This window comes from Drosophila grimshawi, unplaced genomic scaffold (genome assembly GCF_018153295.1).
Source record: "Drosophila grimshawi isolate 15287-2541.00 unplaced genomic scaffold, ASM1815329v1 contig_311, whole genome shotgun sequence".
NCBI lineage: Eukaryota > Metazoa > Arthropoda > Insecta > Diptera > Drosophilidae > Drosophila > Drosophila grimshawi.
This window is the reverse complement of record NW_025063098.1, coordinates 8,849,049-8,875,128: the sequence shown is the minus strand read 5'-3', so window position 1 is coordinate 8,875,128 and position 26,080 is coordinate 8,849,049. Positions and strand designations below refer to the sequence as shown.

Sequence of the window (26,080 nt, the reverse complement as noted above, 5' to 3'; positions counted from 1 at the left end):
TGAGCTTATAGCTCTTCCAGCAGCCCCAGATCCCGTACGAATGCTAGGATCGTTGTTGGGTTTCCCTAGGAAGGTACATCTTCTTCTAGCTAGTGCGACACATTCTGCTAGGATGTGTATCGAGGATTCCTCCTCTCTTTCACAGAACCTGCAGAGATCGTTACTATATATACCTAGTCTAGTTAGGTGACTTCTTAGTCTACAGTGTCCCGTATTCTAAGATTGTTCTTTCCCATGGTTGTAACCTGCAAATATCGTTTAAGATTATAACCACCAGATTTTATTTTAAGCTTATTTTAATATTTTTGAAATTAATTAAAGTTTTTAAATAACTAGAACTGGATTACTTATAGTATCTAGTATGTGATCCGTAATAAGCATGAATATCCTGTTGATTGTAATAAAACAAATCTTCCTCTTTTGGTACGCAAAGTAGACAAATTCATTAAAATATTCCAATATTTTTAGGGTACACTACGAAAGTTTCGAAAATAAATGAGAACATTCCATTCTTGTTACACTCTGAACGCGCTTAAAATGGGTATCGGGATCACAATCTAGTTGAATCGCTTTAGCCAAGTTAGTCAGCCTGCTCATCAGTATAAACAAACGGATCTTAGACGCTATCTTTTAGGGACAAATAATAACACCGCCGAGATTTAACTTCCAAAAAAATGTTGGATTTAAGTTCTGATTCCGATTCTGATTTTCAATCTATAAACAAGGGATATCGATTCCAATACCAATTCGGGTTTGACACCCTGCTCTTAAGCCAATTAAAAATCATTTAGGATGACTAAAATTAATGTATAATCTAAGGTGTAACCAATTCTGGTCGGCCATCTTCAAGACCCAATTTGCTTAAGACTGAATTGAGCCAATTGTCTACATCAGGATTTTCACTAGAATCTATAGTAGTGGGCAAGAGAGTAGGATCAGTTACTCTGTAGCCACTGCAATTGTACATTCGATTGATCTTCTCCACATCCAAGTCAGAAAATCCAAAACGCTGGCCCATTCGCACAGTATTTTCCTCTACCTGTAATTAAAATTATAATAAATATATATACATATATTGTATATTTTTTATTATATCCGTACATAAACTGAAACCCATAACCGGGTTCAACTTACCCTAGCAACCATAGTCTGTTCACCGTTGAGGGAGAAGGCTCTTGATGAGTAGTGCATGACACTGTCGAAATCGTATTTCACTCCAAATGCCGCCGTTTTGTTCACCCTTCGAAAATTCCTTAGATTTCTTGGGCGTATGTTCTGGGGCATGATGATCACAAAGTCATCGCGCTCCATGCGACTCTGTTCGTGCAGAAAGCCGACGGCATGCATCAGCTCGTGGATCACTGTGCCGGGTCGTCGAAAGCAGCCAGGTGTCTGCAAATTTACAATCTGTTGACCACCCTTTCGACCCACTGTCGACCAACAGCCCGAGCCGTCATCGCTAATGATTACAAAGTCGCTCTCATTGTTGTGCGGCACAAATCGGATGCACGTAAACAGATGATAGTCATTCATGGCCTCTCTTATGGATGATAGTTCATATGCATTGAAACTGCCACGAATCTCGTATGGGATCACACCGTTGGGCCAGCGCAACGAGTAATTGGCCACTCCGTTTCTCATGGTGACCTGAGGTATTAGTATGTCTCCCTCGAGGTAGCTGCCCAGCTCCTCGGGATTCACATTGTCTGTTTCGGCACTGAAATTGCTGACCCGCTCGGCAGTTAGTCCTCGATCAGGCTTACCATACAAGGCTGCGCCATAGAAACTCAAGTCTATGATGTCCTCATTGGGCACTGATGGCTCTTCGATATCCTTTTCGGGCAATTCTGGGTGGGTTGTCAGTGGCACTGCCTGAATGAGTGCTCCTCCCAAAATAAAGATGCGGATAATGCTGTACATATTGTGCCACTTGATTGCTAACTTTAATTAAACTACATTTAACTCTAGCAGGCAACGGGCTTTTATATGTTAATCTCTTATCGGCTTTTATTACCGGTAGACCTTCAAAATGCAAATAATTGTTGTTTTCGAACTGTGTTCATCTCCTCTCGATAAAGCACTTAACATACATTTTATTTAATATCTAAACAAGAGTCAAGGCTTTCCAGCCTCCCTGTTCCTAGATGTAAATGACTCGTTTGTTTACCAATTTAAGTTGATGGAAATCTGTGGAGTTTATCGCCCGCAAGCCACCTTAACCGATAAGCATTATAATTCTGACCTCTTCGCTTTATGTATTTGTGTAATCTGAACGAGAGAAACAACACAGTTGACTATGATTTAGAATCAGATAATTATAATTATTAGGGGCCATTAAAAACTATTCTTGTAACAACCCCGAAAATAAGTTTGGTTCAACGTACTTAGATGTAACCAAACCTTCACTGATATTTCTCAATCATAAAAATATTCGTATTTCTTGTTTATGTGAGTTGTTACAACTTGGGAAGGAGATATCAGCACCATAATTATGACCGTATACAATTAATAAAAATAACAAATCTTGGACAACAAAACATTTAAAGCCATTCAGGAAATTGCGGGGCGTACCCGACTGCTCAATACTCTAATAGCTGCCAAATAACCTTCTTGTGTTCTTTGATGGGTTATCATCGATCAATGAATAAAAGTTAGGCAACTATAGCTGTATAATTACAAAAGATATATGCTTTCTCGATTTTTGAGGGCGGGGTGAGTGCTCTAACTAATAATCTTTTGCCTTTCAAGTTTGTTAAAATTAGCTCTAATACTACGGAACTTCTTGGAGGGAGAAGTGCGCTTGGCCCGATAACTGTTGTCATCTTTTGGGTGTTAATTGTAATATAATTTTTTAAAATTAATGACTCTAGTTTTCAAATTGTATAAGTTATCTATGCAATATGCGATCAAAGTAATTCAAGCTTTGAAATTGTGGAAGATATGGAGTTTGAATCGATTGGCGCTGCCACATGTATATCAATTGTTGCTATCGATATATGAAGTACTGGTAATTTTTCCATTGGCATTTCCGATTATTTTGTATCAGAGTATAAGACGAAAACTTGTACAATTTCGAGCATCAGCTATATACATACATAATAGCAGACAGATGAAAAAAAGTGTTACACGTGGGAACTTAAATCTTAAAGCCATTGTAAGAAGTGACTCTTAAAATCTTACTTTGATAGTCGTATATACAACAAAATAATAATAATAATAATGAAAGCCATCAATTTTGAATTGATTTTTGCTAATTTATTTCTTATATACTTTGATCAGGCAGAGATTCATGATAAATAATTCTAGACTATATAGGTACGTGTGATGCATTAAATATGTGGTCGGAATTGTGATCGCATGATGTGGAATGTGCCATATAATAGCTTCTTTGGGTAAGTGCAGTCTAGTTACTAGATTCTTGCTCTCCATCACCCAGACCCAGGCCGCTGATGAGGCCACTGAGGAAACTGTCAACGATGGGATTGCCACCGGGAACCACAGGAGCTGGCACTGGAGCACCTGCTGCACCACCAGCTGAACCACCCATATAGCCGCAGTCGTACATGCCGTTCAGCTTATCCACATCGAATTTAGAGAATCCATTGCGTTGACCCATCTGCGATGCACCACCCGATTGCTGGAAAAAGAGATTTGTATTTAGATTTAGGCTTAATGAAAAGCGAGCCAATCTTTCGGCTTACCGTCGCCACAATGGTCGGTTGTCCGTTGGTGGAGAAGGCGTTGGCAGAATAGTGCATAACGCTGCCATAGTCATAGGGTACACCAAAAGCATCAGTTCTGGCGGCCTTCTCGAAATTGGTCACGGCTGACGATTGAATATTCCTGTATTGGATGGCCACAAACTGATCGCGTTCCATGCGATTCTGTTCATGCAGAAAGCCAAGGGCGTGCATCAGCTCATGGATGGCAGTGCCGGGTTTGCCGAGGCAGCCCGGCGATTGCAGATTCACCTCCTGCTTGCCACCAACACGTCCCACCGACGACCAACAGCCCGAATTGCCGCTCACAATGGAAATGTAATCCGACTCACTGCTGCGTGGCACAAATCGGATGCAGGTGCGCTTGTGGTACTCAGCGATGGCACCTTGAATGGTGGCCATGTCGCGGGCATTGAAGTTGCCACGTATCTCGTAGGGCACCACACCTTTTGGCCAGCGCGAACTTTGTGTGGTCAGGCCATTCTTGATGGTGATCTGTCGCGGCACAAGGATATCGCCCTCAAGGTAGCTGCCCAGCTCTTCGGGATTCACATTGTTGTTGTCGGCGCTGTAGTTGCCCACCAGGGCGGCAGTTATCTCCTCATCTGGGCTGCCATATATAGCTTCGGCATAGGCACTCAGATCAATAATATCCTTATTTGGCGCTGGCGGCAGTTCAATGCCATTCCCTGGCAACTCGATGATCTCGGTGTCGTCGATGTCATCGTAGGACACCAGTGGCACTGCCTGTGCCCAGGCTAGGCCCAAAATGATTAGCAAAGTTAGCCGGGACATGTTAGATAGTTGTTAGATGTGTTTTGAATAGTTTGCTTGCTGTCTAAAGTTTGACTGTGCTTTGGTCTGAAGAGAAATGGATTTATATACTCAACTCTGCACAGTATAAGCAGACCTGCCCGTCTTTATCAGGCGGCGGCAACGGTCTTTTATATGTATAAACATATTTTTACCGGTAGACCTTCAGGCGGGGCGTCGTCATTATTGTTATCGTCATCGTCTCTTGGCTTGTCACACGCTTTATATTGGTGGGCAAATATTTGGGCAACACTCACATAAAGCAACCAAGTCGTCTGCCTAATTGTATATTTCTTTAGGTTGAAATTATTACCATAAAATGTATCAGTAGTTTATTTGCATGCACACAAAAGTTTAACGACACTTTCTTAATGTAGGTCTGTAGTTATTCGCATATAACAATAACCGATAAGTATTATCGCGTTGACCTTTTCCACAAGATAGATTTATATGCACAGCAAGGTGCGAAGTACACTGGGATTTGGAGTGAAAATATCATTAAAATGCTTCTAAGCCCACTTATCTGATTTGCTCAACTAAATTTTAATCTGAACATATCCTTGAGTTGAGCCAGCTACCCAATTGTGCTCATCGAACTAAACTCAACTCTCTCAATTATTTGAATCGAAATTAATTTCAATTACGGTTACTGCAATTTTAATTTATCGGATTAAAATTACATTTTGTTAAAAAATAACACGTTAATATTTTGCTTGTGCAACCCAATTATAAATAAAAATAATAATTGAATAAATTGAATATATAGTGAATTTAATGTCAACCAAGAACACAATGATGATCTCAATAAGAACAATTCGCAGACTTAAATACCTAATACAAAGCATACAAACACAAAACACAACACGGCGGCAACTTCAAATAGCAATGGGGAAAACATTCTCGAAAATCCCATTCTCTACTTTGGTTTTGGTTCATTAGCCAGAACAGCTGAACAGCTGTGCAAGCCGTGTGCATGAATTGGGTTCAAGTGCAGATGGCACAAGCAGCAGCTTGCAGCATATTTTATGAGTTTGAATGAGTCATCAACAGAAAATGTGGGGAAAACTCAGTTTGCCAGCCTTTTTTTTTTTTTTGGTTGAGAATGTGTGCATGCATAAGTTGTTTGCATCAAAGTTGTCTACGTATCGAAGCTCATTTCTACAACCATATTTGAATCCGAATTGGATAGCTCCTCCTCTTCAACGAATTCGAGATTCATTTTAATGCCGCTCAATTTAACTGCATTTAGAACACGCTGGCTTCTCGACGTTATTGATTTAGTGACATCTCTCAATGCCTTGCTGCAAATCTCATCGATGGTGCCCGTGTCATCCATCATATCCTCGATACAATTCTTCAATATGGTCGAGGTGACAATGCAGTCACGATTTAGCGCTAGGCTCTTGTGGAAATACTCAATGGCCTTGTCCAAATTGCCAAGTAGAGCATGTATAAAGCCAATCGAGGTATATGTTGTCCCACTTTGCGGTTTCAACAACAGGGCCTGCATAAAATAATCACTCAATTAGGAAAATACAAACCAAAATAGGAATATACAAAACACTTACAAATTGAAAATTATACAGTGCCTCCTCGTATTTTTGTATTTTCCGACAGGAGTGTCCCAGATTTATAAATAGAGGCTCCCAGCGTGCAGAAACCTCCTCATTGTTCGTCTTGGCGCGCTGCTTAATAATGTCCACGGTACACTGAAAGATGGTGGCAGCCCCATCATAATACTCATATTCGTATTTGATGACGCCCAGTTCGTGCAGGACATAGACATCCATTGGTGCAATTGTCATCGCTTGCAGAAAGAATTTCTCGGCCAATTCCAAATTTTTGGTAAGTCCACACTCCACACCAATATAAAGCAGGGGCAAATGACAGCCGCGCATCAGCTGCGTTGCCTTGAAGTAGGCGGCCATGGCCTGTTCATGCTCGTTCTCATTGGCGAACGAATGACCATAGGCCAGCCAAGCAGGCCCGTAGAAACGATCCAGCGAAGTAGCCTTTGATAAGTACCGGCGTGCCGGATCGCTTTTGCCAATCATGTCGTAGTAGCAACCAACGGCATACCACGAAATCGCCTTGTCCGGATACCGATCGACCAATTTGTGTGCCACATAGAAGAGTCTGTTGAAGTCACCATTCTCCACAAGGCATGCAATTTGTATGGTTAGCGCATTGTTGTGAAATGGATCAACCTTTAGCAAGCTGAAAGTAGAACACACATAAATAACAACTATAGAAATACATATGTATATATACATATATATAATAAATTGACAATTACTTAGTTAAGATTTTCAGGCATTGCTTGTAGTCGCAGTCATAGAAACATTTCTCAGCTTCCGCCGACAGAAGATCTGTGCTGCGCTGCACTCTCAGCAAGCAATCGTTGAGGGTCATCAAAGTGTCCGCCTGCGGTTCGCGCGAACAGCGATGATGGGAGGCATCGAAGATCGAACGCGCCGTGGCATCAATCATGGAGGAGGCGCGTGACAGGCTCGTCTGCAACGAAAACGACGGAGCTTTCAGATCCTCCAGCACTCTGTAAATTCCAAAATTATTATAAGTTCACTTAAGTCAATCTCAACTGATGCTCACTTTTGGGCGGGCGACATAAACTGTCTTGGCGTCAATGGTAGTTTGGGCTCTGTCGGCTTGGGCAAGATTCCGTCCGACGAACAAGTTTGCTGCACACGCACCGTAAACTCTTTAATATACTTCAGCACATCCGGATTGACAATGGGTGAGATTTCCTCAGCGTTACGCGCTGATATCAATTCATAGTACTTCTTCAATCGCGACTCGTACAGCTTCAAGATGAACTTGGCGTCTGAATCGCTGGACTGTTGGGCCAATGGCAAATGATGCATCAGCTCAAACTCTACGATTATATATTAAGAAAGAGTTCCGATAGATTTATATGGGAGACTTAACTTATTTTATTCTGATAGGCAACTTACCCTCCCAGGCCATAAGCATTTCATGCTGAACCAACGCATCGAGCGCCTCAAAGCAATATATAGATTTGTGAAGAGCCTGCACATAAAAATCCATAGCCATGCCACGATTATCCAATGCCTCGTAAACTTTGCCCTTCATCAGGAAGATGGAGGCCAGCAACTCGTTGCGATTGTTCTCTTCGCCGCCAAAGACGATGTTTGTCTCCAGGCAGCAGCCGCTGCCCATATCTGGCGGCTGATTAAGCAGGGATGCGGTCATAGTCTCGACCTCAACGATTTGGATTATGTTTGCCGCATTGTTGTACTCTTTGGCCGCGTAGAGGCTCTCCAGCAATAGATTGAAGCATGGCAAGGAAGTCTTCTCCAGCTTGTAATGCTGGATGGTGTGCGCCGCACGATGGAACTCGCCCAGGAGGAACATGCACTGCGCCTGGTAGTAGACATCGCGCGGCTCCTGGCCACTCAGCACGGCTACCTTTTCTGCCCAAAACAATGCTGTCGAATATCGACGCTGCAAGAAATAAAAACATATATTTATTTGAACAAATAATTATTTGTTTCGTTGTTATTTACCATGTCTATGAACTGCCTGACCAGTTTGCGATAGAGCGTGAGATCAATGTTCTCATTAGTGCTCTCGGCACTGCTGTTTTCCGTATTTCCAGCCATTTTATCAAACATAAACAAATGCTTTGCAATTTGTTAATTTGCAGATGCCGGCTAACGTACGCAATCTGGCAACGCCACTGAGCACAGCTGTTTTTGCCATTCACACAAAACATACACACACACTGTGAAAAATCCCGCACACACCACAATTTTTAACAAAACAAAAAATAAAAATGTCAAACCAATTCGTGGAATGTTAATTTTAATAAGATTATAGATTTCTCTATTTTTTTTCCATTTATTACTCAATATTTGGTCACATGAACACAACCGCTGTAGCCCTGCAACACATCCATTACAAATTCTTGTGGCTTCTTGCAACTTGTCTGTTGTCCTGCTCCTGATATGGGGGTTGAGTTTTGGGGTTTGGGCATTGGGGCAATAGCAAACATGCATAGAGATTTCATTTGTGCTCTCTCAGCATCTGTCGTCGCCAGGCTTCAGTGTATTTCAATTGCTCGTTAGGTGAGGTTATTGCATTCCCGACTTTAACGGCAACTACAAAAAAAAGTTGGACCCAGCGGCAATGCAAATAAAAACACTTATTTTTTCGTTGCTGTTTTCAAATAAAATATTAAAATAAAATAGAAAATATATACAACGCCTTCATCTTGTAGCATATTTTACAAGTGTAAAGCAAGAGACTGCTAACTATAACAGAAGCACAACAACAGTAACATAGTAAAATTAACGAAAAGGCGTGCAAAGCGTACACAACATAGCATAAAGTAACGGTTCCAAGCCGAATAGAACAGCGTGAGAAAAAAAATGTGCTTTGCACGCGACAAAAACTGAATACGAGTGCAAAACTGAAATTAAATTTAAACAAATTTATGTGAGTGACGCGTGCGACAACCGAAAAAAAAGAACTGCGATTTTCGGGTATGTAAAAACAAACATTTCATTCATACATACATACAAACTGGTGCAATTGTAGTGTTGTACATATTAAAAAAAAGGTAAATGGGACCGGCATAGGAAATCGTTGGCATATTAAAATATGTACGTGTGTTGGAAGCAAGTCGAAGTCGGAGCAAGAATTCCTGGTCTCAGATGCAGTTATGCTATGCTCTCATCGAGTGCATCTTCAATGCCCTTTTATAGTGCGTGCTGATTTCGTCTTACTTTTGTTGTTGTTGTTGTGGCGTCGGTATCTCGGTCCTCGTCACTGCCTTATATATATATATATTTTTTTTTTACTACTTTCCGTTGTTCTATGTGAGTATTTTACGTCGCGCACGCCTTGCCAGACTCACGTCATTTGCCCAGCAGCTCCACAGCAAGAGGAGCAACAACAACAAATACTACACTCATACTAGTCGACCACTTTTTACAACTACGAATACGCACAGAGAGGACCACGGACAATAACAACAACAACCACAACAGCAGCAGAAGCAGCAATAACAGTAAGAACGGAACAAAAACTACCCAAAGCTCTGTTGGCGCTCACTCATTGTAGCTGTTGTTGGTTTTGCTGGGTTCTGAGGCGTTCTGCTCATTTCATGCTGATTTATGGTTCTAATAATAGCTTCGCTTCCTGTTTCTCAAAAGGATTAGAGCCGCTGGCACACGCACACTGCTTAGACGCATGCATACATACACATGTATTAATACGTCCCCAGGAACGTCCTTTGTCCATTTTGAGCCCATCTCCACTTTTAGCTACATAACAAATAAAAATTAAAATAATTACTGAGAACGGAAAAATTATGAAGCAGTCGCTCGCACGAAAGCACTTCCAAACGATTTGTCGTTGGCTGCGAAGCGGGAGGAATGGCGGAAATTGGTTAATTACAGTTATGTTTGCGGGGATACGCCTTGATCGATTTACACTGTTTAACGCTTAAGTGAGCTCATTTAAACAGTTTGAACAACGTCAATGTGTGTGTGCGTGTATGATTTTGTGCGTGCATATAAGTCTTAAATGGTTCTCACTATAAATTTAGAATGGGCGACCTTTCTATTTTAATTGTGTAAGCTTAATTGTGATTTTGATATTATCCTCAATAAATAAATATATAAATAGTAAGCATTCTTGTGAATTTCTTATGGCATGAAAGCAGTTAGTTAAATTGTAATGTGCCTTATAATCCTATACAAAATATTTTTCTTTCGTATTTGCATTAGTTTCAAATATTATAATACACCAACACATAATAAGATACAATTAATTTTTAATTGTTTATAAATTAAAAATAATATACAACATATTCTTAATTTCTTATTTATTTTTGTATAATTTAAATTAAGATTATCTAAGTAATGCGATCAATTGTTGGCTACATGTCTACATGTTTAAGAACGATAGGATGTATTGATAAAGTTATTTTGTATATAAATATACATTTCGTGAAGTTTTTGAAAAATAGTTCTGATGTTTATTAATTCTTTAAACAGTAGATTGTTTAATATTTGGATTTGCGTCCTGAGATCATTTATTATGTGTGTAACAAAAGTCAAAGTCGTCGAGACTTCGTTTGCTAGAATGGAGTTTATTTCAATTCTAAAATAAAGTGTAAGCCAACCAATGTATTTATGTGCGTTACCCGACACAAACAAAAGCCAATCAAACGAAATCAATCAATCTTAGCATTATTTTATGACAATAGTCTGTAAACTGTTTCTAATCTCTTGCCTTAACTGTTACAGAGCACATCACAGGATTTTCATCATCGACGGCGAATAATGAATCGATGACTATTTACATCAGCTGATACGGCCGCCTCAACTGCCTAATGTCTTCGTAGTGAAGTGTCGAGTGGTGCCAAATTCTCGGTAGCAGCAACAACAACAATAGCAACAACAGCAACAGCAGCAACCCGACTTGCGCTAAGCAAAGTAATTTGGCCAGCAAACATGTTTGTCTGAGGCAGAGGCCAGCCAACATTTTTGGGCAGCCGCATCATCAGATCGAACCTTTGCTCAAATTACGGAAAAAAGGACTCACTGCGCAGCACGAACCATTGAGCGTATGCCCGGAGAGAGGCCGAAAGTGAGAGAGAGAGAGAGAGGCTGAGAGCCAGTGAGTGAGATTCAGTTGGTGTGTGTGGAGCTGTGTGTTGTGCTGTGTTGTGTTGGCCAGCATAAGACCAAAGGCAAAGAGGGGGCGAGCATACGGAAGTGGCGACATCTGTTTTGCCGCTTTGTCAGCTTATCCGGCAGCCGATGCCATAGCCGACGAAAGGCGACCACAACGACGACGACGGCAAGGAGCGCGCACACGACAGAGGACTAACGGCAACGTGAAATACAAGTGTGGAAATTGGAATTTTTATTCAAAACAATGCCCCTGCTGCAACAGGTATGTAAATAATAATAAAACCCATTCGCACGCCCAGCCGAACGCTGTGGCGTTAGCCGTAATTGAGCAGCTCACGTACGAATCCCAGATGAGCAAGAGAACCAGAGCGCATCAGCTGGTTCCACGCCCTGCAAAACCAAAGCAGCACCACCCTTGCCACCAAGCACTACCCCCTTGCACCTTGATACATATCACTGTGTGTATTTATGCCTGCGTTGCGGCTCAGCTTTTGATTGTCTGGGTGGAGGTGTGCGTTGCATGTGGCAGTAACAGTAGTAGTTGTAGTTGTAGTAGTGCCGGGATGATCCTAATAAGATTAGTGCTTAACTTTATACGCGTCACGGTGATGCCGCGGTAGGTTAGTTACCCCCGACGAAGAGAACTCTACTTAACTCGACTCAATGCAACCGGGTGCAAGCAACGACTCTTGTTGTCTGTTGCACATTATGAGTGGTTAAATTCGATTATACTTGCGGCATTTGTTCAGAGCGTCATCAGCTCCTAGACAGTGCAACGCCTCCTTTCTAGCTGTCGTGTATATTTTTATGCCAGTGCCTCTGTGTCTGTGTCTGTGTATGTGTGTGTGTGTGTGTGTGTGTGTGTGTGTGTGTCTGCTGGTGTGTGGATGAGTGTGCTCGTGGCAGGCGTTTGATTGTATTCTTTGTTGTGCAAAATAGTTGCGTGATTTAATTTGCTGGGCCTTTATACATTTTTAATTCATTTAAATATGATGATTTGATTAGACAACAAGGACCAGCTGATAGCTTAGACCTCTGCCACAATAGATGTATTGTCTGCTTAGTGCTTCTGGCCAGCGTCCTTTTATGTTTATTGCTCATGTAAGTACTATCATAGACCACATGAAAATCAAACCAATAAGGTAGCAAATTGAGTTTCGCCTCTTGTTGTAAGCTTATTACGATAATGAGAGCACGCAACTTATTATATGGGAAATGTCATTTCATTTTATTACGCTTTCGCTCGCTCGATGTTTCCATATAATAATATTTAAGAAGATTACCTTTCCATACTGACATATGTCGGCTCTCCGAGCATTATAATACCTGATGTCAATTCAGATTCATTAGAATGATAAATGATCTGTGGCCAGATACAATTAACAATTAACAAAATGCCAGCTTTGAGGATATCTTTAAAATGTGACAGACAAGTGAATATTATGATGTCAGTTGAGTCAATTTGCGCAAAGTCCATGCCCAAATTGTCACTTGTCTGATTAGCTTCCGCCTTCGCCTCCACCCAGTTGTTTAGTGGCTCATCCCTCGTCTGTGCTTAGTCAAGTGACATACATGTAATCATTATAATATACTAGTAGCTGTGGCATGGCTTACGCACATGTTCCCGTTGCTGTCATGCTTAAACGATCCCAAAGTCCTCTCAATATCTGAATGTGTGTGCCAGTGTGTCTCTCTCTGCTTGTGTGTTTGTGTGTTTGTATGTGCTAGTACTGTAAGACGCCCACGTCCGCCATTCACTTGCATTGCCATTGTTGCATGCGTAAGCGTCTCATCGCTGTCTCTGTCTCTGTCTCACTGCTACGCTGTGGATACCTAGCTGTGACTATGTTGCATCCTCGTCTGTCATACAGTCGAAAGCCAAGCTACAAAGTTACTCATTGTCGACTGTAACGGGACCGTCTATTGCTCATCATTCAGCCATTTGGGTAGGCGGAGTGGAGACTACGTCAATGGGGCTGCACGCTCTGACAATGGAGGCTGTGCATTTGTTACAATGTTTACACAAATATTTAAGGATAATCCGACGATTTCAAAGGGGTTATTATGCAATTTTTCTTCTCATTTTATTGTGGCGGCTGCAAAAAAAAAATGTGGATAGTAAAAATAAGTAAATGCAAAATGTCAATTTTGTCGTGTAAGCGGCATTCCCATTGATGGGCGTGAGCACGGCTAAAGGGGCTTAGGGGCGGGTGTACAAGAAGCCATTGTTGTTCTCTTCTTATAAAAAATACATTTTTTACGTACGTATATATATGCATGTAAATGTGCATATGTATTTATTCATATTTATTTGCTAGTAATGTCTAAAAAAAAATAAGAAAATGTGACTCCTTCATGCAGTAATGTTTCCTGCGGCTGTGTGGTGTATACTTTATATTATTTCATTTCCTTTACCCGTCGTTTTATTTATATGTATTATGTAATATATTTTATTTATGTTCTGCTGGCCTGCTGTTAAAAATGCCTATAAATAAAGAACATTTGTCGTTTGTACAACATTTTATTTGCAAACTTCTTTTTGCATGCTACTCTCCCTCTCTCTGTCTCTCCACTATCCCTCTCTCCATCGCTATCTCTCTCTCTTTCTGTTTTTTTGTTCATCAGACCCCGCTGTGACACAGTTTATTTCACCAGAATTGCAAATGACCAGAACAGTCTTTACTGTACCAAATTGTAGTCTTGATACAAAAGTTTGGAAGCCTTAGCTCAATTGTTAAAACTGGGTGTTTGCACCTTTTTGTTATGGCATCAATGATCCAAAGCAAATTGCTCTAAAATTATTTAAACTTAATAATCAGTTCCTTGCTTTTCGCCATTCAATTTATATGTTTTTAATATTTATCACCAAAATTTGTTTGCCTGCAATTGCCATTTATTAGCTTTTTGGCCTGATTTCTCAATGATTGTTATTGACAAATAAAAAAAAATCAAAATGAAATGAATATAGAATCATTTCAAAAAGCTGCAATAGCAAATCAATGTGCTGAGCACTTGTAGCTATAAATATACATACACTCAGAAAAAAATCGACATGATTTTATTATTATTATTATTTTGAAGGAAGATTTATAGAACGGAAGGTTGTGCCTTTCGAAAAACCAAAGTTTTTCTTTCTTTAAATTCTGGGTAAATTTAGCAAAAAATATATGTCACTGATAGATTTTTTAAAATTATTTTAACTCTAAAATTAGCTGTTTTGTTACTTAATTAAACATTAGTATTTTAAGAAATAGTTTTTTTTTAGAAATATTATCCATTATTAAGAAGTCTATTTCTGAAAAGTATAAAAAATCCCTTCTGAAACAGAAGTTTTTCTTTCGCATATTTAGGAATAATTTCTGAAGACCAGAACATTTTTCTAATTTTGTCAGAGATTTATTCTCAGTGTATATACAGCACTATATATGCATACATTTGTATGTGTATCTGTATTTATATACTACAGATTTTTTTTTATAAAAGGCAGCCAGCCTGACAGCTGGGCGACGACGTCGATGGCCAGCGGAATGTCTTGGAATGCCTCGCACTAGTCAGTGCCATCTTCGAAATGGCGAATGCTGCAAGACGGCGGTCGCGTAGTCGTAGTCAGAGTCCTCACAATGGCGGCGAAAGCGCCCCGAGGCACATCATTAAAATGTCGATACCAAGCAAATCACACGCCCGCCGCCAGCCAGAGGGATATAAAAAAAATGCGACGCGTTTTGCGGTGGGGGCGACTGAAGTTGCGTTCCCTGTCCGCCCGCCTGGCTGCTTGCCTGCCTGCCTGCTTGTAGGCATGTTGGCGTAGAGAGGTTGCGGCTTCGACTGGGCGTAGCCCCGTGCAATATGAAACGCACTGGCATTAAAAATTGCAAGAATCCAATTGAATTTACTTTAGCCAGACAACGTCACACACACCAACTAACTACGAGTATTTAATACATCAGGCCATACGTGGGCGTGGCGGCAACTACAACAACAATGCTCGGTGTGTTATCATTAAAAAAAGCGAACAAAAGTGTTGCTAAAGAACAGCAAATGTAAAAAAACAATAAACGCAACCACAAAAGGCCACCAGCCAAAGCGGAGTTTGTTGCTTTTTAAATAGGCATGAAAAAGTTTTGCTACTCAAAATCAAGCAAACCAAAGTAAAAATACAATTGAAAACAAATGCTCGACTGGGATATGCCCTTTGTGTGGTAGATCGAAAATAAAAATATTAAAATAAAATATATTAAATTACGATCAATTCTTTTGAGTTATTTAAGCCGAACCATTTATTTAAACTATTGCAATTATTATTTATTTATTTTATGCTATTTTTATATAAAGCTAACTTAGAGGCTAAAGTCATAAGCTAACTATTATTAAAGAGCCATAGCAGCTTAGACCTTTAGAGCGTCGATCGTATTAATGATGGAAATACTATAATATATTGTTAATTCTTTTTTTTCACACTTGCTCGACAGATCTATACAAAATAAAAGTTGCATTTACTGACTCTTTTCACGTGAGAATGTGAATGTTTTAAATCATTTTCTGCCAAATATGCTCCACAAAATAATATATTAAAATGCCTTCATTTTTGAAGCACGTATATCCCATTTTGTACAACATTTGTATATGGTATACAAATATGCATCATACGCCCTGTTGTGCGCTATCCAATGCAGCTCAACTCGCAGAGATATAATGCTGTGCGCAAAAAGCGCGTGTTTTATTTCCACTTAGCACTCACACTCGCACACCCACACACACACACACACATACACCCATTTATATGCCCTAACATACACACACACAGACATATTGAATGCCTGTTGACGGCTGTTTAAAAAATTGTCTTCTTTTCTCTGCCACTGCCGCAGCTGCTGGTGCTGTTGCTGTTGCTTCTGTCTTTATCTCTTCCTCTGTATCTCACTCGCAGCCAGCTGAAACAATAACAACGACAACGGCAACAAAAGCGCACAGGCATCGGAAATGTTGCCGTTGAAACTGAAATGTCGCAACGCACGCCCCTCGTTTGTATGTCGTTCTTGTTGTCCTGGTCGGACCTACGTCTATGTGGGAAGGGAAGGGAAGGCTTCTCTGTCAGAGAAGTTGCTTGAATTACGATATTGTTATTATTAAATGGATGTATGACGCAGGAGCAGTGGCAGCGTTTGCTGCATCAGTTTGATAGTTCATTCAAAGCATCATTTAACGCTTTGCATTCATAAGGCGAGTGTGTATATATGTATATATATTAATATGTATATGTTTACTACACACTTCGAATATGTACATATTAAGCGACAGCGTGTCAAGGCACAAATCAAGTGCTGTTGATGAAATGACATTTAACATGCAACTCAATTTAATTTGCCCCGATGAAAAGCACAACATAGCACAGCCGATGCAGTCTTTGCTGCAACTGTCTGATGGTGTGTGGCAGCGTGTTGCATACTTGTTGGCACATTGCAATTACGTGCCACTGCTGCCTGGCATTGTTGTCGTCGTCGTATGACCTGCAGGCATTTGCATACCATCCAATCGATTGGGCCCACGCCCATCACAGAAGTTGCCCCGTAGCCTTACCTGCTCAGCAAGAAGTAGAATTATGTACCTTGTGCTCTAAAAGTGAGCGTGTGTATAGGTCTGTTTTTGTGAATGTGTGTGTGTGTGTATGTAATGTTGTGCTTTTTAATTTGCAATATTAAACGCTCAATTGTTGCCCCAAAAGGAAATCAGAGATAAGCGACAAATCTGCTTGAGAGACTTTGTGCGAGTTTGTCAAGCACATGTAATTGCAAGACAACTTGAAGTCATCAAATATCAAATATTATAAAAGGTTCACTGCTGCAACACAATTGCGAGCGCTTTCCACTTACGTTAATTAAAGGGCATACTAAAATGAATACAAGTAAACGGAAATATTTGAGAAAAGCCACGCAAAAAATCAAATGGGAAAAAACTAACTATGTTGGTTCTGTTTTGCATCAGGCTCGAAAAAAGTAATGAACAAAATAATGGCGCAATATGGACTTTTGGTATAAAATTAATTAAAACAAGAAGTTAGGGTTAGCTTTTCTCACACTCCCAAAAACTATCGTTCTGAATTTTATTTCTTGTCAGAAATGTCTTTTTGACAAATATAAGAAAAAAAAGAGCATTTCCAATTTGAAGAAATTTTATATTCTTTTATTTAGAAATGATTTCTATAAACCAGAAAAACTATCTAGTTTTCAAGGCGATTTTTTACATTTCAGGACGATTTATCTTTCTAAGTATAGGGTCAAATTTCCGAGCCATGTAGCCATTATCACTTAGTTACTTACTTTGAGCACTTCACGTAACATGGCATCGATGTATAAGCAAAAGTAAATTCAAATGTATTTGCCAATAACTTTTATTCTTTATGGTCTGCCTCTGTTCCCAAGTTTGCAACATGTAATCGTCCATAAAAAATTACAACTGTGCATTAACCTTTTGCGCTTTGCTGGTCACTTGGGGGAAGGGTGGACAGGGGCAGGGGCAGGATGAAATGGCTCGAATCGCAGGGCATCGCATCGTATCGAATCGAATTGCATTGAACAGCGACGACAACAAGGACACCATCGTCAACGAGCGCTTATCACTACATGCCATCAAATTTTAATGTCAAACCCTTTTGGCCAGGACAGCGGGCAGCAGCAATAGCAACAACAGTAACAGCAGCAGCAGCAGTAAGGGCAGTAGCAGTGGCAGCAGCAGCCAGTAGCCAGCAGCAACATCTAATAAGTGTTGTAAACGATGCAAACATAATAATTTGTAAGACTTCTGAAAGCGGAAACTTGTAATTTTTTCAAACAGCCAACAGAGACCCAGCTCAGTCCTGCTCTTGGTCCCAGTTCCCAGCACCGCGGCTATTCTGTATCTGTGTGTGTGTGTGTGTGCTGCACATATGCACTAGTATGCAGTCCAGAACGTTCCAAACGCAGTCAAGCGGCTGCCAAAAAAAAAAAAAAAACAAAAAAAAAATAGAAAAGAAGATGAAACCGGCAAGCAAATGTACAGCAGCCAAATCGAATGGACACTGGATAAATAACTACTGAGTTATAGTGCTGACTCGATGGCTGCCACTTGGCGTTCTCTGTACTCTGAAATTCCGAGAGATTTCGAATATCTTCGTGGGGCAATCAGAATCAGCAGGCAAGCATCAGCGTGGAGTCAAGCTCTGACCACCAACCACAGCAACCAACACAAGAACAGCAACACCATTGAATCAAATTTAGAAAATCCTTGACGTCAAAGACAAACAAAGGGCAATAGCAATGTGGTCGAACGGGATGTCCTGTGGGTTGGCGTCAATTTTCAGCCACGGAGTGTTCGACTCGAATATGTATGTGGCAAGTGGTTAAGATTTTTTGTCGTATTCAATTTCCTAGTGTTGGGCTTTTATTGGGAACGTGAGGGTACTTTGACTAGGTCAGGCTGTTTGTAATAAACGAAAATCTTACTTAAAGAATATGTGCTTTTTTTAAAACAATTTTAAATCGTAACTTTTACGCTCAATGGGTCTACAACTATGCCACTCAATTCAAGAATATCGTTATTATATATTGAACATGTCACTTGGATGCTTTAAAAGTATTAAATGACTTTCGCAATACTAATCTAAGTTTAAGTCAGATGAAACTATTTTATCCGAGCTTTGATTTGATTTAACGTTTAAATTTGTTTATTTTTTAATATTTCTCTTTCCCAGTACTACAAGTTTAAGCATATTAATTAATTTATTTATTATTAAGGCACTAGTCGGTAATAAAAAATCACCTTAGAAAAAGTTAAATAGATGATATTAATAATATTCATATATATTAAATATTGAAGACTGTGACTTTAAATTAGTTTCAATCGTTATCCTATGATATATCTAAGATATTTTACTTAATTTCCATTTTGCTTTTTATCATTTTTGTATTTCTCTTAAGATGTGTTTAATTTTAAATTCTGTGTGACTATCAAAAGTTATTTAACTATGAGGAAGTTGGTCCTAGTTGCGAACAGCGTAAATTAAAAAATTCCTTTCAAACTTTAGAGTTTTGTGCCTGCAGCAGGCCATCATGTTTCTGTGTTTCAAAAAGTATACACCCCAATAATAATATATGATGCGATGAAGAGTTTATTAAGCCTTGATTAAACTGCTATTAAGAGATCTAAAAATTATGTTGATTATCTGTTCAAGAGATACAATTTTAATTTAATAAGCGTCAATATTTCATTAGGTGGCTGTTTTCAAAAATAAAAATGTCTTGTTCAAATGGGTGTGTCTTCTTTAAGAGAGCATTTATTATTCGTTAGGATACATATAGCAAACGCATAAGTCACCCTAACTAGTTTCTTTTAGGCTTTTCTTTTCCGGCAGCGAAAGCCGCTCAGGGTTTTTCCACTCGTTTTGCGGATGTGGACGCAATCGTGGCCTCGACATTACAAAATATCTTGAAGACTATTTGTAATTTGCATTCATTGACGCCGTTTTTATAGCTGGGTGGAAACAAACAGTGAAATCTCCCTACGTGCGCTATGTTAAATGTGTCACCAGGCGGCAGACAATGCCGCCTTTCAGCTGGCTGTCCAGTTGCCACATCGACTTACATTGCCTCTAAATGTGTGACTTGTCTTGTGTGAGAGTGCGAGCTTCCTGTCTGTGTGTGTGTGTGTGTGTGTGTGTGTGTGGGAGTGCGTGAGCGTGGGATGCTCATGCCATTTCCGACTTTTCACGTACCTTCATCAAGTTGTCATTCAATTTTTAAGTCCATAGCAAGTCTTGTACTTAACATAGTTGTGACAAGTTGACAAAAAGTAAGTATGCATAAGTTGGCTGACTTCCATTTAAAACTTGCCACATTGATTTAACTGCTCTGCCGTACGCATATATGTATGGGAGTTCCTTGTCGCTCCAGAAACTTTAGATGACAACTCTACGGCAGGGACATTTATTTATTGCACATTTAAAGTTTTAACTTGATGATTCACTTTTAATTGTGAATCAGTTCATTTGAAACTTTATATTTAATTTCAAATTTTAATTTAATCTTAAGCACTTTTTTAGTCCACATTAAATAAATATATAATTTAATTTTTTATAATTTTGTAACTTGAATTTTAAACTTAATTTCTTAAATGCATGTATTTTGTCCACATTAAATAAATAATTATTCATTTTATGTGTAAAATATATATTTATTACATTTAATAATAAAACTAAGAGCGACTACAGATTCCTCTTTGCTATAACAAACTCACGTTAAAATAACACATTAGCTTGGTATTCGAATCCCCCATGTACATGCACACTTTTTGAATGACAATCACAAAGTAGGAGTTGTTATTCTTGTTGCTGTCAATCAGAGCACATACAAGAATCACATCATTCACTTTTATGGCTTATACTCGCTGTGTTAGGTTTTGGTTAGCATCTATCGGTGCTCGGTCTGTCCTGTCCTGCATTAATCCCCACGTAATGAGTTGTACGCCATTTTGCGCTAAATTGTTTGGTGAGTGCCTGATAACAATATTTGCACTAATTTGGCATTTTTAAGTGTGCTCCACTGACACTTGATGCGCTTTTAATTGCGCCAAATGCTCGAGTGTACTTTTGTCGAGCCAGAGAGCATGTCTCTTCTGTGTGGTGTTGTTGCCGCTGCTGCTGCTGCTGCTAGTGGAGGTGAAAGTAGTGTGGCGTTGTTTGTATGACTGTGCCTGCGACTGTGGTTGTCTCTCGGGGGTGTGTTGGGTTGGTTCCACTTCTTTTGGTTGCTAGCTGCTGGTTGACTTGTGGGTGTCCCCGTGCGGTTGTCTTGCCAACTTGGCTACGTTGTTGCCGTCATGTGGCAGGAAATGCAAAGATAAACGATTCATTAGATGCCACAATATTTGACTGACTTTAATGGGCACATGCGTGCCCATGTGTGTGTATACCCTATATATGTATATATTTCATTTCCAACCTATAGTTGCCAGACGGCAACATATGGAATATAAATTCTATTGGCGCCCGCTTTTATTACAATTCAAATTTTCTTTTACTTGCAGTACGAGACGCCTGATTGCAACGCTGCCGGCGGCAATATGCGTGCCTTGAGCGGCGCCACTGCCAGCGATTTACTGCAGAAGCATTCGATTAGCTCGATACTGGAACAGCATCAACATCAGCAGCAGGATCTGCTGGGCAGACGTAGCGATGCCAGTGATGGACTTATATCATTCATAAATGGTTCGTTTCAAAACTCGGTTTGTTTTAATTTCATTATGCTCTGCTTGGCACTGTTCTTTTTTTATATTGTCTCTCTGCTAAATTTAGTACACTTTGGGGTTGCCTTTGGAATTATTGTCATGAGAGGAGAACTAGTTTTTCCATCATATACATTTTACAATCGCACTGGCATTTTCTTGTCAACCTTAGGTCTACACCAAACGGACGTACAAATTTCAAACATTTTTTACCTTTTGAAGTCGGCACACAAATATTCTTCGATATACATTTAAATTATTATTATTCTTTATTTTGTTTCCAAGTAGTTTAATCGATCGGTATCGAGTTCCTTGTATAAATTGCATTAAAAGTGTATACGCCAAATTTGTCATTTGCAAAAGGAAGCTCAGAAAAATTTTCAATTGAATTATCAAACAATTTTAAAATATCTAATTACAAAATTCTTGTGTGTGTGGAGTACACGCGTCGCGCGTATTATAACATTTGAAGATTTGAGAATTTTGGACATTCCAGACCATCAGAGCACGACCATGTTGGGAATTGAGGAACTGTATATGAGAAAGATGCCAAGTGCTATGCCAAGTGGGTCGCCCACGCAGGAGACATTTGAATTTGGCATCAACTATGACAGCAAAGCCACCACCAATAGCAGTACCAGCAATAGCAACAGCAACAGCAAATCTTCCAGTATTACCATTGACGAGAACCTTGGCACGATGGCAGCTGGTGATGGCGATGGCGATGGCATACAGAACTTGGCATACGACAATAATGCGAGCAACAACAACAACAACACCACAGGCCAATGCAATTGCAGTAAGTTGCTGGCCCATTTTGGGCTGGCAGTGCCAAAAAGACCTCCTTGGACTTCGTCTCGTTCTCTTATTATTACTGCGGTTCGGGTTCGCGTTGGGTTGTGTTGGGTTGGGTTGCGACATCTCGAACTCTCTTCGCATATTTACGCCTAATTTATTAGCAGCATTTTGAATATTTGCGAAGCGCTTGAGAGCGGCCCCAAAAATGCCAATGGTCCAAAGTTGTATTTGTATTCGCAGTTGTCGTAGTCGTAGTGTTGTTACTGTAGGTCTTTGTTTGATTTATTGATGGCTGCGGCAAGTCGACGATAACTGTTGACATTCTATTCAAATATAAATATTGCTTCTGTGTGTGTAGTAAATTGTGCCTATTTTTGCAGATCCAATCACACTGAACGATCTGCTTGACTTCTGTGGCGGCAGCGGACCGGCAACCGCAGTCCAGGCAACAACAACAGCAGCACCAGCCCCAACAAAAGTAGTAACAACGGCAGCAGGCAGCATTGCAAGCGGCGCCGGAGGTAACGGCAGCAGCAGCAGCAGCAGCGGCGTTAATAACTTGCTACTTGGCAATTCGGCGACTGTTGCAACTGCCGCTGTCGCTGCCCCTGACGATTGCGGTCAATTGACGGCGACTGCAGTTACCTATGCACCATTGACACCGAGCTCAACCCAGTCCTCGGCCTCGCCAGGCACCAAGTCAAGTTTTGATTACTTTCAGGTAAGTTTGCGACGCACAGTTCGTGCCATGCCTGGTAATACATTAAAACCATATTGTAATTGCACCGAATTTGCACCAACTATGTACTATCTAACTTTTTATGCTTGTGTCTCTTGCGTCTCTCTCCTTTCTCTCTTTCTCTTGTGTATGTGTGTGTACTCTGTACTCGTACTTAACCAACGCTCGTGGACTGTATACTAAACGTCTTATAATTTCGATTGATTTCTATGTTTTACCTATCTCTCTCTCTCTATATATATATATATATATATATATATATATATATATATATATATATATATATATTTATATATATCTGTCTCTTTAACTCTGTATGTATGTGTGCAATTTGTTTCAATTTATTTTATTTCTTTTCTTTCTTTTTTGGGTGAATTGGCGAACTTAGTTTGAAAATGTTGCACAAAGTAACCCACTTAAGGCTTTCCAAAGATCAAACATCAGCTTCGATTGCTCTGCACCTTTATCGCCAAGTACGCCTTCATCTATTTACAATCGCTCCTTTCACAGTTCACCTTTAGTCAGGTAACGATATTGCGGCACCTATTTTATATTTGCGAGCCATCCATCTCACGCATCTCCCCTACCACCATTTGCAGTGATAGCAGCAATTCCTCCAGCGCCAATGGCCTGTCGCTAGATTCGATTAATATGCTATATCAGCAGCAGAACTACAGCAACTTGGGCAGCAGTAACAGCGGCAATCTCGGACTGAATTTGCAGAACGCATCCACACGCTCCAATTCACCAGAGAGCCAGAACAGCAATCAGTCCTTCAACGAGCCTAATCTATTGGACATGATTGTGAGTAACGTTCAACGAGAACGACTAGGACACTGAATTTAATCAAAACTCTTTTTGCAGAATTTGCTCTCTGTGAACAGCAATAAGCTGGCTTCCTTGCAGCAACAACAGCAGCGACAACAATTTCAACAGCAGCAGCAACAGTTGCAGCATCAACAACAACAACAGCAGAAGCAGCTGCAGGAAAAGCAGCTACAACAGCAGCAACAACAACAACACCATCAGCAACAGCAGTTGCAACAACAACAGCAGCAGCAGCAAACTCACCACCAGCAGCAACAACAGCAGCAGCAATTTACCAACATAAATCGAAACTATGAGCCGCAGCTGTTAAGTGGATCGCAGCAAAATTTTGATATGAGCAGCAACGATTGTCTAAATCAATGTAGTCTAGAGAATTTTTCACTTGTGGACATGGAACTGGTCAAGCTGCAGAACTTGCAGCGTCTCAATACGCTCAAGTTGCTGCAGTCACAGACGCAGCAAATGCCGTTACTTAATCAATTGCTGCAAAGCTTTACAACCAATTTGCCCACTGCCGGTAGCACCAGCAACATTAACAACACTTCAACGGCCGGTTTGGGCACTCTTGGTGTCGGTACGGGTAACACGGTGGGCGTGGCAGCCAGCTCTAGTAACAGTGCCAATGATTGGCATTTGGACCGTGTCGCCAAGTTCTACAAGAATTCGGCAGCAATAAGTGAAGCAACATGTACTTGGAGTGGCCAATTGCCACCACGCTCGCATCGTATGTTGAACTATTCCCCTAAGGTTTTTCTGGGTGGTATTCCGTGGGATATTAGCGAACAATCATTAATACAGATCTTTAAACCATTTGGATCCATTAAGTGAGTGTTCCACCTGCTAAAAATTAAATTGATTCGAACTCGTCACTGAATTGTTATACCTTGCAGAGTGGAATGGCCCGGAAAGGAGCAGCAAGCGGCACAGCCTAAAGGCTATGTCTACATCATATTCGAATCGGATAAGCAGGTTAAAGCGTTGCTCTCTGCTTGCGTATTGCAAGTTGATGACTCGCATAGCGGTAGCAACTACTTCTTCAAGATCTCCTCTCGTCGCATCAAGTCAAAGGATGTAAGTTCAAAACAACAGATGTGTTTCATTATATCAATAAATTATATTTCAATTCTTGCTTTAATTCAGGTTGAAGTAATACCGTGGATTATAGCTGATTCGAATTATGTACGCTCCAGTTCGCAAAAGCTGGATCCCACAAAAACAGTTTTTGTGGGCGGCTTGCATGGCAAGCTAACAGCTGAAGGCTTGGCCACAATTATGGAAGATCTATTTGATGGCGTGCTCTATGCTGGCATTGACACGGACAAGTACAAATACCCGATTGGCTCCGGGCGTGTTACCTTTAGCAACTTTCGCTCCTACATGAAGGCCGTTTCGGCCGCCTTCATTGAAATACGGACCACTAAATTTACAAAAAAAGTTCAAGTCGATCCGTATCTGGAAGATGCTTTATGTTCCATTTGCGGCGTCCAGCATGGACCTTACTATTGTCGCGAATTGTCTTGCTTTCGGTATGTATGAAATTGCGAAAGCTACGAAATGAAGTTGATCAACTAATTGAAACTAATTGTGTTGCAGTTACTTTTGCCGCAGCTGTTGGCAATGGCAGCACAGCTGTGAAATTATTAAAAATCACAAGCCCTTGACACGTAGCTCAAAGTCGCAAACATTGGTTGGCATTGGACCGTCAGCGTCTTCCTCGACGATTTCGTTGGCGTCCTCGAGCAACCGCTTGAACATGGATCAGAAACTGCAGCAGCACAGTCATAATCATCAAAATCACCAGCAGCAGCAGACGCAACTGCAACAGCAACAGCAGCAGCAGCATCAAAAACGTATACAGCAACATGTTCAGCAACATGCCAATCAGCCAAGCAACTTGAACCTCTTGTCAAATGTGGGCGCCACGAACGCTGCGGCCAACTCATTGTACAAATATCAACAGCAACAGTCGACGATTTAAGCGCGTTTCAACTCCATATTTTGTGCGCAGGTTTGGCGCTCCGTTTTAACATAATTCCATATTTATGTTCAACTTGGGATGTTTATTTTTTTTTTTTTGAATTTTAAGCGATGCCAAATTTTCGCACTTTTAGAAGAAGCTTACATTTTTCGAATGGCCAGATTTGGACGGAAATTATTTGTGTTGCACAGCCAAACGCAATAAAAGTTGTAAAATTACATAAATGTATTCAATGTATGTATTTGCTTAAACTTTGCGATATTAAGTA

At 40.3% G+C, this 26,080-nt stretch overlaps 4 protein-coding genes across 5 annotated transcripts; 1 reads left to right on the top strand and 3 right to left on the bottom strand.

The window, feature by feature from the left end:
• Positions 1-373: 373 nt before the first annotated feature.
• Positions 374-1,950, bottom strand: LOC6562983 (zinc metalloproteinase nas-4). Its single transcript, XM_032736966.2, has 2 exons — positions 1,135-1,950; positions 374-1,039 (listed from the first exon to the last, which is right to left on the bottom strand). The coding sequence occupies exons 1-2, from the start codon at positions 1,918-1,920 to the stop codon at positions 815-817; spliced, it is 1,011 nt and encodes a 336-aa protein (XP_032592857.1). The 5' UTR covers positions 1,921-1,950; the 3' UTR covers positions 374-814.
• A 1,371-nt stretch (positions 1,951-3,321) lies between these two features.
• LOC6562984 (hatching enzyme 1.2) lies at positions 3,322-4,627 on the bottom strand. Its single transcript, XM_001989903.2, has 2 exons — positions 3,702-4,627; positions 3,322-3,637 (listed from the first exon to the last, which is right to left on the bottom strand). The coding sequence occupies exons 1-2, from the start codon at positions 4,512-4,514 to the stop codon at positions 3,404-3,406; spliced, it is 1,047 nt and encodes a 348-aa protein (XP_001989939.1). The 5' UTR covers positions 4,515-4,627; the 3' UTR covers positions 3,322-3,403.
• A 655-nt stretch (positions 4,628-5,282) lies between these two features.
• On the bottom strand, positions 5,283-8,201 carry LOC6562985 (cell division cycle protein 16 homolog). Its single transcript, XM_001989904.3, has 6 exons — positions 8,078-8,201; positions 7,505-8,015; positions 7,143-7,425; positions 6,829-7,086; positions 6,101-6,749; positions 5,283-6,036 (listed from the first exon to the last, which is right to left on the bottom strand). Exons 1-6 carry the CDS (start codon positions 8,183-8,185, stop codon positions 5,671-5,673), a joined length of 2,175 nt encoding a protein of 724 aa, XP_001989940.2. The 5' UTR covers positions 8,186-8,201; the 3' UTR covers positions 5,283-5,670.
• Positions 8,202-8,620: 419 nt separating this feature from the next.
• LOC6562986 (myb-like protein Q) lies at positions 8,621-26,080 on the top strand. 2 transcript variants are annotated; one of them, XM_032737254.1, is made up of 10 exons: positions 8,621-9,055; positions 10,826-11,477; positions 21,272-21,452; positions 22,648-22,988; positions 23,395-23,531; positions 23,606-23,810; positions 23,871-24,658; positions 24,725-24,905; positions 24,975-25,360; positions 25,428-26,080. In XM_032737254.1, the coding sequence occupies exons 2-10, from the start codon at positions 11,460-11,462 to the stop codon at positions 25,810-25,812; spliced, it is 2,622 nt and encodes an 873-aa protein (XP_032593145.1). In that variant the 5' UTR covers positions 8,621-9,055; positions 10,826-11,459; the 3' UTR covers positions 25,813-26,080. The 2 variants fall into 2 exon arrangements, with proteins under 2 accessions (XP_032593145.1, XP_032593144.1); XM_032737253.1 differs by lacking the exons at positions 8,621-9,055; positions 10,826-11,477; positions 21,272-21,452 and adding an exon at positions 21,617-22,268.